The following is an 18,858-nucleotide window of genomic DNA, read 5'->3' on the forward strand; positions in this document are numbered from 1 at the left end:
AATTCCTTAGGCGAGGCCAAGGACTTAATCATCACCAGGCGGAGAGGAGGGGGAGGCCGGCGCTTCCAGAGAAAGTATTCTTCCCGCACTCACTGCATGACTGCACTACTGCAGCACAGGGAACAATGAGGCGTGGCCCCTGCCCTCACATCTGGTAAGAAAGAAAATATGCAGCCAACAGTTACAACACAATGCGGAAAATGTTACAAAATGTGCTCTTGGTACACAGGAGGTGCTCCTGGAACACTCCAGAGAGAGTCTAATTAGCTCTGCCTGGGCTGGAGTGGAGGAAGGTGGCAGGCAGCAGACCGTACAGAGGAGGTGATGTTTGAGTTGACCCTTCAAGGATGACCGGAAATTGACTGGGCAGACAAGGGGCAAGGGCAGAAGGAACAGCACGCTTGAAAGTAGGAAAGCAATGTGAGCGTAGGAAATCAAACTAGTCCACTAGGGCGAGTGTGAAGGGGAGAGCGGGGGCAGAGAGAAGCCTAGAAAGGTACGAGGGGTTGCGTGATGGACTGAACACCTTCCCAAACCCCACTCAATTGAGGGTAATGAGTGTGAAACTCTAACAGAGAACTGGAGAGAAGAGGTCAGCGGAGAGAAGAGGTCAGCAGACAGAGAAGTCAACACTTAGAAACTGAGAGCACGTGGTACGTGACAGAGCAGACCAGAGCGAGCTGAAGCCCAAAGCTACATCAGGGAACCCAAGAGTAAGCGGATTAGGGTCACCTTCCCAGAGTGGACTGGTTGGAAGTCTTGAAAAGGAATGGTTAGCCCTCCGCACCTCCTCTCCAACCCAGGCAGGCGGGTACGCATCTTACTCTCTGTGAAGGGGCTGAACAGAAGGCCAGACACAGCTCAGGGGCCTAGGGTGAAAAACCCAGCAACTAAATGCTAAAAGCGGGCCCACTTCAGCCACCAGGTGAGGCCCACAGGCAGCCAGCCTCCAACCCTGCCACGGCCAGGAAGAAGATGGCTCAAAGACAGACTCTGATGTCCACATGGGTCTTCCAAGCAGAAGGACAGGTCCACTCATTACCCCATTCCACAGGCTTCCAGGTACTTTTTAGTATCCACCTCTTAAATATGAGCAGACAACCAAGGATCACCAGACATTTGAGAAAAGCATCTAATATGAAAAAGAGAAGCCAAAACAAAACCAGAAAGAACCTGGAGGAGAAAGACAATGAAGGATACAAAAGAATACTTCAAAACTTCCAATCAATATCCTCACGTTGTTTTGTTCTCCATGAGCTAAGAATAAAATGATTTTTTTTAAAAAAAGAACAATCAGAAAACAAAACAAAAAGAGCTCCTAATAATTAAAAATGTGATAGCATTAATTTTTTAAAAGTCAAAGAAAACTTGGAGGATATAGCTCAGGACATCACCCAGAAAACAAGATTAGGCAAAGAAAAGAAACAGGAAGAGAAAAGATATTAAAATCAAATCATCAACCTAAAAGAACGTCATCTGAATAATAAGATTTCCAGAAAGAGAAAAGAAAATATCACAGAACTAAGACAAGTCCTTGGAGGCGAAGGACAAGTTGGAAAATGACCACCATGTCCCAGCCACACAGGTGAGAGAGACAAAGCACAGCATCTGGAAACATACAACACCCTGAAGACACGTTCCACCAAAATGAGGGGACAAACCACACAAATAAAGGCGCTCGTCCCAGAAACAGGGGGAGATGAGGGAACAGGTGCTCAGGATGTCAGGTGTGCTGCAGGCCAAGAGCAACCGGTTCAGGCCGGAGCAGGCGGCTGAGGGCCCGGGGAGGGACAGCGCGAGGGGACAAGTGAGTCGGATGTACCACTTGGGGCAGTGGAACATTTCAGAGGAGACTTTCCATTTTTTGGAGAGCAGAGGGGTTAATTTGTGACTGGTACACAGAAAACTAAGGAAATAAATAAGGCAACCTTGCTAATTCTGGAAAAAGCAAATGACTGCATGAGGAAGGCAATGCTATCCTGGTTCTTCTGTGTGTGAGTCGTGCCTTCAGCGAGAAGACAGAGCACACTGGGAGGATGGGAGGTGGGGGGCGGGCAGCCGCGGAAGGGGGCCTTCTGAGACAGCCAAGTCCTCATCTCCCACGTGCAAAGTCAGCAGAGAATACCTGAGTCCAAAAAAAGATCGAGACCTGGCACATAAGTGCGTAACTCAGAAATGCGGAGGGGAACACAAGCAAAAGTGCAGACCCCAGGGAGCAGGAATCTGGGGGCGGGCGGGACGGCACAGGGGACTGAACGGTGCTTGTGCTTTGTGTTTTTTAAAAAATATTCATTATAAACCCAGTAGTACTATTTGACTTTTAAAAACTACAGCTCTTTAATAAAAATTAGTAAAAATAAATAGGAAGGAAGTTAGAGAGGAAGCGGACTGCGCAGAGAGGGAGCAGATTCACATCCCAACGTCACATCTAAAACTAACGGAAGTGGAGCTGCCCCGCGCTCTGCTGGGTGCTCTCCGCCCCCCGCTCCCCGGGCCGTAGGCCACCCCCAGCCCCAGGAAGGCAGAGGCACACAACTCCGTGAGGAACACACACCGTGTGCAAGCCACTGCGGTAGCCAAGGGGAACCTTCGAGTAACTTCAAAGAGCTGAAGAGCCACTCACTCCCTCACGGGACATGAGCCAAGAAAAAGGCAGCCCAGTTGGCAGAAGCAGCCACCGGACACGACAGAAGGAACCGGCCAAGGGACGCAGCTGCAGAAGAGGAGCGGTGGGAAGGACCTGGGCGCGCCCAAATCAACCAGCCCTACTCCAGCACTCTAGGCACGTGGAGCCCACCTACCCTCATTGACGTTAGTCTGAGCACAGCCACCTGCCACTTTTAAACACAAATAAATCAATTCCTGGCCCTGAAGTATTTAGGAAGTGGACTCAATGGGGTTTAGCGACTACGTAGAGGGTGCAGATAAGGAAGAGGGAAAGTCAAGCACGGTCCCCAGTCGGGGGCGTAAGTGGTCAGCAATTAGAGGAGCAGGGCAGGGACGAGGACGGACCAGAGAGTGTGGACCACACGGGATTCCAGTGGGCTCTGCGGGCAGCCGGGGCTCAGTGTGAAGGACGAGAGGGAGACATGAGCATAGCACAGAGCTGGGAGCCTGAGATGCATACGTGGCAGTGGGAGAAATCGCCCCAAGGACAGGAAAATAGGGGGAAGGCCAAGGTTGGAAGCCCAGAAAGAGTGGAAGGAGCACGGGAGTCTGAGGCGGCAGCGCCAGCACAGGGCAGCTGGGGAAGGCTTCCGGGAGCAGGCGAAGGGCGGCACTGGGAAGGGGAAGACGAGGCTGGAACAGGGGCTGGATCTGGCGAGCAGCGACCAGAGAGCACGAAGCCTGGACGTGTGGCCGGGGCCGAAGGGGCTGAGCAGTGGGGCAGCAGCCAAGGGAAGTCGTGGGCTGCTTGGAGGACAGGCTTCACCCGAGGCAGGAGCCCAGAGAGAAGATGCTCCAAGACTCCGGGGGCCCAGGGGGCAGGCAACCTGAGTAGAAAGTGTGGGGAAGTGGCAAGAAAGGCCAGCAGGCCAGGACTGGGTTTAGTGGGAAGGACCACTGGCTCAGGGAGGGAGGCTGCAAACGCCGGGACTGAATGAGTCCTGTTTGATCAGGGGCTGCACTGACTGTGTGCAAACAGGAGCCGCTAACGTGCCTCATGTGCACATGGCTTTGACGCCCGAGAGCCCTTAAAACGAATCCAAACACGGCTGGCGCACCCAGACCATGCACGTGCCTCTCGTGGGAGCTGTGACAGAGAAGCGGCAACTGGGACAAGAATGGGACAAGGCCAGCGGCCTGAGAAGTCCTCTGCAGAACCCCTGGTCCCCACCGCAGAGGGCCATTTCTGGGAGCTGCCTTCTTGGAGTTCTCCCAGGGAGGGCGGAAAGGCAAGGAGGGGGAGTTTTCTTCTTGTGCTCAGAACTTTAACCACAAAATCCTTCTTCATCAACCCAAATGCATCAGACGTAAGTCTGAGGCTTTTTTCTCTGTCCTGCTCTTGCAGACACGGACCCACCAGCTGCTCTCTCCTCCTGCGACAGCAGCACTAACTCCCAGACACATGCTGGATCACGTGCCAGCATCTCCACCTTTCTTAACGGAGACACGTCTCACGTTCTCCACAGCCAGCTGGAAGGCTCTGACAGGGAACTGATACTCAGCTAAGACTCAAAGCGAGCTGCATGCATATTTGTAAATGTTCATGTCTGAAGAGGCACAGTGTTCACCCAGACCCCCCAGAAAAAAAGAGGAAAATATATGACAAACAGGAAAATGGCTAGATTTCAAACTCACTGCTTGTAAAACTGTACTGCTTACATTTTGAAGAGTTAACAGGAAGCAGCCTAAAATCCCGTTACGATCAGAACTGTCTCAAGATGTGAGGAGGTGTCCTGGAGGCTGTTTTACTCTACATCAAGGGCAGAAGGTTCTCCAGGAGAAGAGAAGAGATGTAGCCGGATTCTTGCAGCCCACACCTGAGACTGTCCCAATGTCAGAGCTCAGGGCATTAATTACATTACAAACATTATACTGTCTTCACACTCTTTTCTCATCAATAATTTTCAAACTAAGCAAAAGATATGAAAGAATGACAGAGACGGAGGGAGGAATGTCTCAGTTCAAACATGACCCATAGAGCGTCCCACACACCTCTGCCCTGTGTTAAATTCCTCCAAGGTCTGCAATCTTTTTTTTAAAGGCAATGGAGCACTTTCCTCAAATGAAATCCCACCTGCTGGCCCTCAATACAGAACCATAAAAACAGCCATCCAGACAGAGGTGTGGGCCAGGAGCCCAACCATCTGCAAAGCTGCTTTGGGGTCCTGCCGACAGGCCTAGAGAACGCAGTCGAAGCTGCAGCCCACCTCGCTTCCGTCCCCCGCTCAACACCATGCTGTCTGCCACCTGGGCAACCATGTTGGACGCAGCACAAGGCGCTTGTGGGCCTGCCTCCTCCAGTGGCCCAAGGCCCTCAAAGGCAGGTGCTGCATCTCACACACTGTGTCCCCAGCCTCTCTGGGTCCCATGCCTGTCACACTCCAGGTATGCAGTCTGCTGGGGACACTGGCCAGCACAGCTCAGGGGGGACCGTGACATGAGCCTCACGGATCCATCACTCCAGGTGAGGGAAGAATAGGAAGCCGAGACTCCCTCTGACATATTCTTAACTGCTTTCGCATCTGTTCCCTCATCCGATCATTACAAAAGCCCTGGGAATTAGGCAGGAAATAATTCACACCCCTTGTCACAGAGGAGGAAACTGGAGCAGGGAGAGGTTAAGTGTGTGTGCAGGGTCACTCACTGGGCCACGGCACGCATCTCTGAGCAGACTGCAGGGGCAGTAAAATCCTACAAAAATAAAATGCTGTAATAAATAAATCCAAGTGCTGCACACAGAAACACACATATGCTATTGGATACTAAGAGGCCTTTGGGGGATGGGGAGGGAAGAAACTCCGAGTTGAGACTAGTACCTCCTTGTAATTCTCATAATACTAATTTTGAGAAGAGAAAAAAATATTGAGCATTTTTACTTGAAAAAAAAATGGAAACATGAAATATATAGTGACAAGAAGTAAGCAATTCTTTAAAAAAAAGAAAAATAAAAAAGGTTCCCAAAAAAGTTATGGTTTCATATTATACTGTTCGATTTTACCAAAATTAAACGGAAATATCAAGTATAAAATGTTCTGGCATTTTATGGATTCTCCTGTACTTGGAAAACACAAGTTTTACATTTACAAAGGTTTTAACTAGTCAACCCTTATATTAAAAAATGAATTATCAATATATAATTTTATTAGGTTATTATACATCATTTTATCATGACCATAAAATAGGCGCCTTAAAGAAAAACTTGAAATTAGGTTTTAAAAATGACCCAGAGGCTCACCATAAAATAACCACCTACATGCGGCATTTTGATTAATTTCCTTCCAGTGCTTTTGACAATGTGGGTAGTTTCCTTCGGTTGCTGTATGATGTAATCACACCACATACACCATTTCGTATCCTGGTTTTTCTCCTTAACATTATATCATAAGAGCTCTTTCAGATTATTACGTCATCTTTATAAGCACGATCTCTAATTTATTGAACTACTATATGATCCTTTAAGTGGTTATACCACAGTTTACATAACCAGTCTTCTATTTTCGTACCAGTAGGCTGTTGCCAAATTTTTACTATCATAAATAATGCTTTAATGACTACAACTTTTATTTTCTTCCCATTTTGTCTCTTTTAGATAAATTCCTAAAGCATATTACCAGGTCAAAGCAGATGATAATTTTTAAGACTTGCTTAAAAATTGTATCAAATCTTTGCCACCCCAAAGATCGAATGCATATTATTGCCAGCAATGAATGAAAATACTTATTTGATTAAACCGTTAACGAATGATCAATAAAATCATCGGTATCATTTTCTTTGTTAATAAGTGAAAATATACCCTCTCACTATGCTATTTCGCATTTTTTCCCTGAGAATACATACTTTCCTACCATGATTACTGACTAGTTGAACTTCTTTTGTGAACGATTTATGTCCATTATCCATTTATCAATTGGCTATTTGTGTAGATTTTAAAGTAAATTTGTATGAGTATTTTCTATAATTAAATTGTTAACTCAGTTATTTACAGTATTGGTGGGGAATGTTATTTCCCCAATCTATTAACACATGAAATTTTGGTGTTAATTTTTACCTGGACAAGCTCAGTGTTCTTTCCCTTTGTCATTCCTTACCAGCCTTTGAGCCAGCTCTCCCTCCCCCACCGCCACCCCACCGCCTTAGTACTTAACGTTTTTCCCGCTCAGCTCAAGTAGTTTTAACATGACACATCACGTTCAATAGGCGTTACCTGTTGGTCATCGGGCGTCCATATGCCACATGTGATTTGACTTTCCAAGTTGATCTCAGATGACCAGTGTCTTTGTCCACTGACAGAACCAACCAGGACAAACCCATCTCGATACGAAATAAGTGCTTGAGTCCCATCGTGGCTCCACGTGAAATCACTCACCTTTGGGACACACAGATAAAAGGAGTCAATTTGTAATCTGAAAGGGAAAGCACTTTTATCAAAGACTAGACGTAGTCATTACCTTAGCCTTTGGCTAAGATCGAGATGGCCTTAAAGAGACAATACAATATGTTGTTGCATGTATTTTAACAATAACACATAAAACACATTATTTGAAAAGCATATGCCAGCGTGGAGGTGCTAAGTGCTTCACACATGGTAATTCATTAAGCCCACGGTAATACCTCCTACAGCGGAGAGAAGTAACTTCTCCTTGGTCTCACAGTGCTGGCGAGGGGCAGAGCCAAGAATGATCAAGGGTTGTGCGGCTCCAGCATCCTTGCTTTTAGACACTGTTCTACGGCCTGCCCCTTATAGTAACAGATTCTCCATCAGTGTCTCGTAGTCACTTATCAAGATAGTAAAGCTCTCAGTTTCTGATTATATACGTTTCTCAGTCTTGCTAACAACACTCCCTCAATCAAAATGAGAAATAATCTCTAACCGGAACACATTACTTATACTTGGGTGTTGAGTTCTATCAAATGCATTTATTGCATTTATTCAAAGGACCACATGTTTTTCTTCTTTTAATCTATTACTGCAGCAAATTACTTCCATGGATTTCCCAGTTTTATGCCATCCTTTCATACCTAGAAGAAGCCCAACTTCGAGGTAAAGTATTGTCCTTTACACATATAGTTGAAGTTGATTATGTGTTTGGGATTTCCACATCTGTATTCACGAGTGAGGCAAACTTGTGATTTCATTTTTTATAACGTCTTTGTTTGAATTTATCAGGGTTAATGCTGACCTCTCAGAATGAGTTAGAGGGTAGTCCCTTTTCTTCCATGGCCAGGAAGAATTTGTATAAACTGGGCCGACCTGTTGCTTCAAAGTTTGGTGGAACATGCCTGTAAGACCATCTGGCTTTGCACTTTTTTGTCGGATGATTTTTAATCATTGCTTCAATTTATTTAATAGTGTTAGCAGCAGTCAAGCTTCTCTTTTTATTTCTTCTTGAGTCAGTTCTGTTAAAATATTTTTTTAGGAATTTGTCCAGTTCATGTAAGTTTTCAAAACTGTTGGCAAGTAGTTGTTAATAGTACTTACTATCCTTTTAAATATCACCTTTAGTGAGCTATAATTTACGTGCAATAAATAAAGTTCCCCTTGGCAGTCAATTCCCTGCCCTCACCCTTGGTCTGAGGCAACCAGTGACCTAACTTCTGTTAACTAGCTGCTTATTCTAGGAATTTCGCATGAATAGAACCACACAGTATGTTCACTTCTGTTTATGACTGCTTCTACTCAGTATAATAATTTTGAGAGTATTCTGATTTCTTGTGTGCATCAGTAGTTCATTTCTTTTTATAGATGAGTAATATTCCATGACATAAATATACCACAATTTATTCATCTCACCAAAGGGCTGGGCATTTGGGTTGTTTCCAGTATTTGCTTATTACAAAATTGCTATGAGTATTCACGTGCAAGACTTTTTGTAGGCACATGGTTTCATTTTTCTTGAGTAAATACCTAGGAATGGAATTAACTGCTGGGTCATATGGTAAATGTATGTTTAAATGCATAAGAAATTACCAAGCTTTTCCAAAGTGGCTAAACCATTTCACATTCCCATCAGCAATATACGTGAGTAGGTCCACACCTCACCAGCACTCGGTGTTGCCAGTCTTTTTTATTTTAGCTATTCTAGTAGGTGTGTAGTGGTAGGACACTGTGCTTTTAATTTGCATTTCCCCAATGACTAATATGCTGAGCATCATTTCATGTGCTTATTGATCATATGCACATCATCTTTTGGAACCTTTCTATTCACATCCCTTGCCATATATACCTATTTGTATATCCGTTCACGTTCACCTATTCATTATATACGTAAATAAACACACACATACACATATGTATACAGATATACAGAAGTTTTCAACCTTCTTATTGTGTTGGAAAAATTCTAGATACTATCCTTTATCAGAATATGTGCTGCAAATAATTTCTCCCATTCTGTGACTTGCCTTTTCATTTTCTTACGGATATCTTTGAAAAAGTAAGTTTTAAATTTTGATGAAGTCCAACATCAAGTTCTTTCTCTTACGTTTCATGCTTTTTGTATCCAATCCAAGAAACCTTTACCTAACCCAAGGTGGCAAACCCAAACTTTCCAGAAGAAGTGTACAGCTTTTACATTTATGTCTATGATTCATTCAATTTTTGCACAGGGTGTATGGTAAGAATCAAGGTTCTACTTTTTAAATTTTAAATGCAGATATTCAGTAGCTTCTGCACCATTTGTCAAAAAGACTATTCCTTGGATGTCAAATAGACGTACTGTGGTGATCATTTCCCAGTAGATACAAATTTTGTTGTACACCTGAAACCAGTATATGTCAATTATACCTCAATTAAAAAAAAAAAGATGATTCTTCCCCCACTGAATTACCTAGGCATCTTTTATTTACCTTTGACTACCTTGTAATCTCTACCTTATCTAGAGTTATGCTCAACTTTTCATTCATAAAATTATTTTAGGTTTTATCTTTCTTCTCTTACTCAAGGCTTGCCAGCAGTTTGTCTACTTCATTAATTTTTTTCCAAAGAAATTTTTGAATTTGTTGATCTCCTCTATTGTATCATTTTTGCGCTATTGCATTAATTTCTACTTTTACTTAAATTATATTTTCTTTCTCCTTTTACTGGATTTACTCCGTTGTTCATTTGATCAGAGTTTTATTCCTTTCTAATACACATAAATTAAGGATATATATTCTCTTTTTAAAAAAAATTAACTAGTTTATTTATTTATTTATCTATCTATCTTCGGCTGCGTGGGGTCTTCGTTGCTGCGTGTGGGTTTTCTCTAGTTGCGGCGAGTGGGGGCTACTCTTCGTTGTGGTGCACGGGCTTCTCACTGAGGTGGCTTCTCTTGTTGCGGAGCACGGGCTCTAGGCACGTGGGCTTCAGTAGTTGTGGCGTGTGGACTCAGTAGTTGTGGCTCGCGGGCTCTAGAGCTCAGGCTCAGCAGTTGTGGTGCACGGGCTTAGTTGCTCTGCGGCATGTGGGATCTTCCCGGACCAGGGCTCGACCCCGTGTCCCCTGCACTGGCAGGCGGATTCTTAACCACTGCGCCACCAGGGAAGACCCTAGGATATATATTTTCTTATATCACCACTTTAATCCTATCTCACAAGTTTTGATATGTAGAGATTCCGTTATCATTCAGATCTAAGATTTTATAAATGTCCATTAAATTTGTTCTTTAACCCATGAACTATTTAACAATGCATTTAAAAATGACCAAATATCCAAATATGCAGCAATTTCTTTTCTTTTCTTTTTTTTCTGGCCATGCTGCATGGCTTGTGGGATCTTAGTATCCTGACCAGGGACTGAACCTGGGCCCCGGCAGTGAAAGGGCCGAGTCCTAACCACTGGACCGCCAGGGAATTCCCACCAATTTCGTAAATTTATGTTTTTGTTATTAACTTCTAACCCATTCAGATATCATGGTCCATAATCATGAGAGCTACCAATGGAAATCTGTTTAGGTTTTATGAATGCCCTAAAACACAGGCTGGCAAACTATGGCCAGTGGGCCAAATCTATTTGCCACCTATTTTTGTACAGTCCACAAACTATGGTTTTAAATGGTTAGGAAAAAATTTCGAGAAGAATGCTATTTTGTTGTATGTGAAATTATATAAAATTCAAATTTTAGCATCCATAAATAAACTTTTTAACTTTATCAACAAGAAGTGTTCTGGTTTTCTTTTCTTCCTTGTTAGAACTTACGTAATATCCTCAATTGTGACTCCTAGTCCACAAAGCCTGAAATGTGTGCCATCTTGCCCCTTCACAGAAAAGGTCTGCGAAACCTCAGAACATGATCAACTTTTGTGAACATTCTGTGTGTGTCTGAGAAAAATGTATGTTCTCTACTTGGTGGGTGCAATCACTACAAGTGTCCATTAGGTCAAGCTTGTTAACTGTGTTGCTCACATCTCCTATATCTTCGATTTTTTTTGTTGTTGAAACTTCTCGGTATATCAATGAATTTATCAGTTTTTACTTTCAGTTCTGTCAATTTCCTTCATATATTTTGATGCTATTATTAATAAGGGCATACATATTTAAAATATCATCTTGGTAAACTACAGCTTTTATCATTATGTGGTAGCACTCTATAAACGAAACATCACTTTCTATCTTCAAGTCTATTTTATCCGAAAGTAACAGTTGCTACTCCAGCTTTCTTTTTTCCTGGATATTTGCTCAATACATCTTTTTCACCTTTTTACTTTAAACTTGTATATGTCCTTAAGTTTTAGGTGTGGCTCCTAATAGCATATAGCTATGTTTTTAAAAACGTAATCTGTCAAGCATCATCTTGATCGGTGACGTCAGTCCATTTACATTTATTCTAATTATTGTTATATTTGGTCGTTTCTCTCGCCTTAATTTACTTTTTCAGTTTGTACTACCTTTTAAATCTTTTCTAACTTAAAAAAATTGATTATCTATCATCTTCACTGTTGCTTATACTTGGAAATGTTCACCTTCATTGAAATTTGTAACGTTACTGGACTTTTCACACTTCAGGTAGTAATAAAACAAATGAACAAACACCAAAAGGACATGAACTTCTTGCTGTTTTCCCAGCAGGGGTTATAGGTCATCAGTGGTCAGCACGTCCCCCTCATGACAATGGCATGGGTGTGTGAGACAGCTCCGCAACAGCTGGTCTGAAGGTACTGGAAAAAGCTGTTTGTTTCTCAACTCGGAATCTTGGTTTCTCTGACCTTATGTTTCAACTAGTTACGTTATCTAGTTTTTCTTAAGAACTTAAAAGACTTTTTTTTTTTTTTACAGACAACACATTAATTCTACAATGAAGTGTAAAAGTCCTTTCATTTTGCAAAGATAATGTTACTTATTTACATGGGTTTTAACTCATTTATCTTTGTGCTAAAGGAAAAACATCTTACTAGAGCGTGAAAACGTATAGCCAGTGACAAGATGCTTCTCCAAGGCACCACCCATCTTACAGTCACAAAAAATGGTAACAGAGGATGTTTACATGATCTAATTGCGTTTACTAAATTAGGTTATTAGCATAGAGCGATAAGACTATACCAAATTGGAAAAACAAAACCAGGGGAACTGAGTCCCTAGTGCTGTTAAGGAAATAAGCAGAAAGCCCTCTGCTGTGGTCTATCCGATGCGGGGGGCCGTGGCACTCCTGCCCCACATTCAGGGCTCTCTCGACATGACTGACCAAAGCTGAAGAGCAGCCTGGACGGCCCGCCGCCCAAGACAGCCTTTCCTCAGACGGTCCAAGGCCTGTGCCTGGCACAGCTGGCCTGTGACCAATGCTATGAAATAATGCAGGCACTGTTCCAGACTCATTTTTGAAATAAAGGACTCATAATCATTTCCTGAAAAAAAGAGTGTTAAAGCTTCACTTGGCTTCTGCCAAATGTTTGATTACTTCATGACAATGAAAGGCATGCTATATAACAGAGATCACCTGTCACCTCTTCTAAAGAGTGTCACTTCAAGGATGCTCCTCCTCCAGGCACAGGACTGTCCCTCCTGCCCCCAGACGCCGCTCCCGGAGCACGGCCCCTCCGCTCCCTCCACCAGTGAGTCATCCTCACCGGCGCCTGACGCTTCTCATACAAGACGCGACTCCAACACAACTAAAAGCAGCCAAATCTCCCCCAAATGCAAGTGCTTAACGATAACAATTGCTCAATGGATTCTGAGGTCTGTAGAATCAGAGTGGCAAACAGCAAAGCTGTATGAAGATCTGGATCAGATCACAAGATACAGTGATTACTCTGGTCGAACCTGAAAGGAACAGGCTTTTGGGAGATTCTAGGTGCTTCCAGATGGTCTATGGTCCATGTAAGCTCATTCACCTCCAGGTCTGAATTCATCTGTTCTTGTTTCTAACACACTTTTTTTCTGTGCCAAACTCTCAATGAAAAGAAAGGCTGAGGGTATATGGCGGTGGCAGAGGCCACATGGCTCTGATGTGGAGGTGACAGATGCCTCCCTCCTCAGAGAAGCTGCCGTCAGCAGGAGACAGTGTGGCAGCACCACCAGGCTGGGGGGGCCAGACTCGCCAATGGCAGTGAAGCCTGAGGTCTCTGGATGTGCTATGAGTATATGCATTTCTGCTAAAGAGAAAACAGTTTATTGTCTGGGAACAAGACAGAGTTTCGGACTCAAACCTGGGTTCAAATTCTGGCTTTACAAACCATGAACTAACTTCCCTGGGTGAGTTACTCAACCTCCCCTGACCTGGGTTTTTTCTTCCATTAACTGAGAGTAACAACATCTTCCCAACAGGGTTCCTGTGGAGGTGAGGGATGACACCTGGGAAAGGCCAGCACTGAGCGCCATTCCGAGGTCCTCCTCACTGTCCTTCTCCGAGTAACGCTCTGTAAGACCTCGTGCCGGCCAAGGTCTGAAGACACGTCTCACGTGATCATTGGGCCTTTCTAGGGAAAGGCTTCACACTCTGGTGGATGGGAGAACAACGGCGCTTTAAAGACCCTCAAGGGCAAGTTCAGAAGAGTCTCCACTTCACGGGAAGCTGTGAAGAGTCGCTGCCTCAAGGCCTGAAGCTGGTCTTTGGTGATGACATTATGGAGACGACTTGAGGGCAGGTACGCCCTGTGGTCGGCGGTTATGGGTGCTGGCACCTCCTAAGTGCTTCAGGCACCATCACAACTTGTGGGGAAAACCATCACGTGCAGACAGTGTCACAGCATTTTCCACATTTAATCTTTTTTTTTTTTTTTTTGGGCTGTGCCATGCAGCTTGCAGGATCTCAGTTCCCTGACCAGGGACTGAACCCGAGCTACGGTAGCGAAAGCCTGGAATCCTAGCCACTGGGCTACCAGGGAACTCCCTTCCATATGTAATCTTCTGTAATCCTCCCAGTGATCCGTGGAGGCAGGTACCATTAAACTCCCTGTGTACGGATGAGGAAACTGAGGCACAGAAGTAAAGTATCTCCTACTGAAGCGCCATGGACTGAGACGCTGACTCCAGAGCTCACGCTCTTGACCACAGCGGCCACCTTCTAGGTGACGTGAACTTCTTACGGGCATGGAGGTTTCCACAGCTGTGGCTCAATTTCAAGGTTAGTTAGTAGTCACAGGGTAGGCGCCACCTCTTCCTTTTTCCACTCACAGCGGAATATAGGAAACCGGTAAGGCCTTACCAGAGTCAGTCAAAATTATTACACCGACCCTACCAAATAAATAAACTCACACAAAAAAGTACGTTCTGTTTGCACCCAGAGGTAGGTTTGCCTTCTGTGATGACATCTTACAAAGTTCCTCAGCCTAACAGTAACTGCTAGTAAGAACTTCATTCCCTGCAATTTTATGTCACCTCACCGGTCTGCATCTTTCGAAGTTGGAGAGCTCGTAGCTTATTTAAGCAACAGATGGGAGGAGAGAGGGTGAGAATTCATTTCCTTAGAAATGTATAGAAAGGCAGTCACAGGGGAACCACCCTGGAGAGTCAAAGAGACTAAGAAACCCCTTGTCAATAAAGGTTCCCGCAGCACTCGGGCCTGTCAAATCCTTGGCATGGGACCCGTGTCCTTAAACACACGAGACAGGAGCTCCACGCAGCCGTCCTCCCGGGGAGGGAGAGCCAGGGCCATACCATCAGCCACTAGAAGCCACGAAGTGCTTTTTAAAATAGCACAGCTCGGCAGGGCGTCCCTGGAGCAACTGTTTCCCTCAGAGCAGCGACAAATTGGTGCCAGAAGGGAGAGCTGAGCGATGACAACAGGTGGCCCCGCTAACTGAAACCTGACCAAAGAGAGTGTTAAAAACTCGGCTTGGGGAGGAGGCTGTGAGAACGGTCGTGTGGAGCTCCCCGTGAGGGAACTAGGAAGACGACAACGCGGGAAAATACCTCCACAGGGCAGCAAAGAGGCGCTACGCCAGGAGCGCTTCGTCAAATCCGAATTTAACAGGTAATCACAACACTGAGTGGTGAGAAACGACTGCACAGCTTTAATTAAAGCTTAAGACCTGGAGCGTTCTCACAACAGCCGCAGAGCGGAAGGGAAGGAAGGACGATCCTTCTCCCGCTCCAGTGATGTACTCGGCGGGAAGCACGAGAAGCAGGACCCTGGTTTCATTCATCTGCCCTCCGCCCTTCCCTGGAGGAGCCTCCTGCCCGCTCACCTGGGCCCCGCGGTCGTTGACCAGCTCCACAGACCACCGCCCTTCGTACTGGATCCACACGAATATCCCGCCGTCCGCGTCGCACGTGGCCAGCTTCTGGTACGGCTCGTTCCACCTCACCAACACGACCTAGCAAACGACCAAGAAGACACTTACTGCAGGGCAGGAGCCCGTGGGCCGGGATCACGTCTACGAAGTTACCAGACCCAGAACTAACTAGAACGCACGGACAAAGGAAAGGACTCGGGGAGCACGGGGGGTGGGGAGTCCAGCAGAGGGGACACATGGCAGCGCCTCAGGGGACCAGGCCCACGTGACGTGGCCTCCCGACAAACAGCAGGCACCTGAGCAAACCACGAACCACAGCGCTGCAGTGCCCGTCGTCGTGACCACAGAGGGGGCCCAGAGCCCACCATACCCGGCCCTGCCTCCACAGTGCCAGGCTCGCTCGCCTGAGGGCCCTGGGCGGCGGGGAAACGATGTCCTCGAAACCTACTGTGTACCTGAGTCAGGGCACTATTTGCTAGGTACAGATGGAAGAAAGGGTGGGGCCTATTTAATCTCATTTTCTCCCAAAGTGAAATTTTCTGAACCTTTGCCAGGCTATATTATTTCCAAGTAGTTCAGCATCTAAGCATGCCAATTTGGAAAAAACACACAGTTGAAATATCTAAGCTGTTCAGGATTTATCACAGAGGAAATAGGAAGAAATTATAAGCTTCAAAACGGATGAGTATGAGAACTTAATTTTTAAATCTGAAAAATCCTGAACGTGGACAATCATTTTCATCTTTCTCAACTACCACTCGTTCACGTAAAAGGTGGCCGCTGGTAGGTGGTCTGTGGGATCAGCCCTCACAGAGCCCAGTAAAACCTGTAAGGGCACAGGGCTATGAAGTGGTCCCAGGTGGCACAAAACCAGCGCCGGGCTCCCCACGGGGAATGCTTCCGGAGGCCACCTGGCCCGCCCACGCTGGTGACCGTGATCGTTTCCTTCGTCCAGCTCATACGCATCAGATCCATGCTGCGCGCTGCCACGTGACCAACACGGAGGTGGAGAAGATGCGGCCTGCCCTCAGCAAGCGCCAAGTCCAGCTGGGAGGCAGACAGCCATGGATATGTGGACACATACTGATCTATGTCAGTCAAACGAGGACTGTTACTAACCAGCAAGAGCACACCTGCTACTCGTAAGATGCGAATCCTGTCTCCCCCCAGGACCTCGTGCCTAATAAGCTAACAACCCTCGTGAATACGCCACACCGGTGCATATGGTCTCCAAGTTCCACTTATATTCTGAAATACTGACTGCGAGCAGCTGAGGCCAAGGACTGATGGTCACGGACCTCCAAAAAGCACAGATCCCTCCTCACGTCCATCTGCGTCCAAACCACAGACCAACACAGAAGCCCTGTCCCTTCTCAAAGTTGTACCATGGGCACCAGAGAGCTAGGAGAGGCCCCCCAGCCTTGGTCCACCACACTTGGTGGTATCAGCATTTGTTGCAAGATGCATACTAAAATCCTCAAATTGTCCAAGAGGAAATTACTACCCACTTAAAATGTAAGGATATTGCAGCTCTTTTTTAAAACTGTGCATCAAGAGCTGAAAGGCTGCAATCTTTCGAGACCTGGCAGTTGTCGGCCAAATCTAAGCTAGTCAATGGCCCGCCTGCAAAACGGATGCAAGTTCCACGGATGTGGACACTGCCAGCTGCCGGCGGCCCCATCCAGCTTTTGTCCCTCCACGGGGACTGCCTGTCCCGCTCTGGTCACTGCTCTGCAGGTGCCGCGCTCACACCACCTGCTATAACCACGGGTTTACGTGCACCCTCCTCCTGCTGAGCTGGGCCACCGGAGGAAAAGGGCAGAGGCATGCTCACCTCCGAACACCGACACACAGGAATGCTGAGGATATCATGCCAAACAGCCACACATAAGTTACGATTCTCATTCAGTTATGCTTTGAAAACTACTTCAAGGAGGTTACTTTCGACTCCCAAAGGCATTTTAACAAGAGCCAATACTGACAGACTGCCTATTACAAACTGTTAGGTTGTGAGGATAGAAAGTTAGGAAATCTTTGTCCCTGCGGAGTTCAGTTCACTAAATAGACATAATATCCTGCTCTATATGCAAGTACAGAGTTGTGAACATACACAGGAGGGGGCCTCAAAACAGGCGGATGGGAGGGCAACAAATCCAGATTCATTTTTTTAAAGTCTAGCTTTAAAAATTCTGTATTTAAATTACTGATCTAATTTTAAAAAATAGTAAAACCAACACAATAAAAGTCTTTAAACGCACCGCATTGAATGTGTCATAAAATTTAGAATTTCCAAGTAGCCAATAAAAGCCAACTTCATAAACTTCTTTCAGACCCAACAACAATCGGCCTGAGCAGTGCCGCCCACAACGTGCTGCAGTTTGGTCCCTAAAGACACCTGCATCGCCTAAGCCCACAATCACTAATGCACTTCAGGATGGCTACAAGAGGGCAGAATATGACAAATAAGAACATTTATTTCCTAAGTTAAATACAGTGAACATTCATCTACTATGACCTTCCTTATAAAATAACATTTGATGACAAGGCGTCACATTTCAGAGAACAGAGGTTAGTCACATTTTCTATACTTTTGCCTTTTTCCTTTAACAACCATCACCACACATGATTGCATATTTAGTTATTATCAGTAACAAAACCTCTCTTCTTCATGAAGACAGGCTGCAAGTCGCAGCATGACACAATCACAAAAGAGCAGAGGCAAAAAAATATTTTAAAGTTATTTCTAAGGTTAAAAATTTCTTGGTCTTATCACAACACAGTAGTAGTAGTTGTTGGAGAAACAAAGAGTTCACAGACTCAATGTCATCTTTTCATAATTCTTTATCAGTTGAGATGCAGCAGTAAACAGAAATGCAGTCCCCATACACACACTTCTTTGCTGTGAGTATAACCGGTATAACTGAATATAGGTGGGTTGCTCCCCTAAATTAGAGAGAGAAATCTTTCCAGTGATCCTTGGTTTAAAAATAAAGTTAAACTGCGATGTTGTTTCCCTGGATTCGTTTTCTCATTTCCGCTCTCGTCTGCGATTCGGAGCTGCCCGTCTTATCTCCCGGCAGCTCATTTCCTGTTCTACGAATCCCTCCAGTCGGCTTGGCAATGTCAGGACATACCAGAGTGTTGAGGAATTACCAAGCAGGGGCCAGCTGGGTTCTCAGTTGCCCAGATGACGTGGCAGGGTGCTAAGCAGCTGCCCAGGCATTGTAAGGCAGAGCTTTCCTTCCCTTTTAAAGGAAAACGGGGCTCCTGTTTGCTTTGGGCACAAAAGAACTTCAGCATTTAACATGTTAGCTGAAGTATGTGTTCCTCTACAGACAGAGGCTAAGCCAAGTTTTGACCCAGGTCTTTGATTATTCCCCCAAAATGCCAGCCTGTCACCCTCTCCAATGTAAGATTTCTATCATTTTATAGCTATTCTTATCAATAAATACTTATTGAGTACAATTAACGGTAGAGAAATCTACACTAAAAATACAGTGCAGGTCTGCTGAAGGCCTATTTGGGCTGTACTCTAATGCCCTC

The 18,858-nt window shown here is 45.3% G+C and overlaps 1 protein-coding gene across 3 annotated transcripts in view; it reads right to left on the minus strand.

Moving 5' to 3' along the window:
* The window catches only part of TULP4 (TUB like protein 4), a 236,029-nt gene that overhangs the window by 61,396 nt on the left and 155,775 nt on the right, over window positions 1–18,858 (minus strand). For all 3 annotated transcript variants that reach the window (XM_059940909.1, XM_059940911.1, XM_059940910.1), the window contains exons 3-4: window positions 15,268–15,396; window positions 6,872–7,033 (exon numbers count right to left, since the gene is read on the minus strand). In XM_059940909.1, coding sequence (XP_059796892.1) covers window positions 6,872–7,033; window positions 15,268–15,396 — 291 coding nt within the window. The remainder of the gene's footprint in view (window positions 1–6,871; window positions 7,034–15,267; window positions 15,397–18,858) is intronic.

This window comes from Balaenoptera ricei, chromosome 12 (genome assembly GCF_028023285.1).
Source record: "Balaenoptera ricei isolate mBalRic1 chromosome 12, mBalRic1.hap2, whole genome shotgun sequence".
NCBI classification, from domain to species: domain Eukaryota; kingdom Metazoa; phylum Chordata; class Mammalia; order Artiodactyla; family Balaenopteridae; genus Balaenoptera; species Balaenoptera ricei.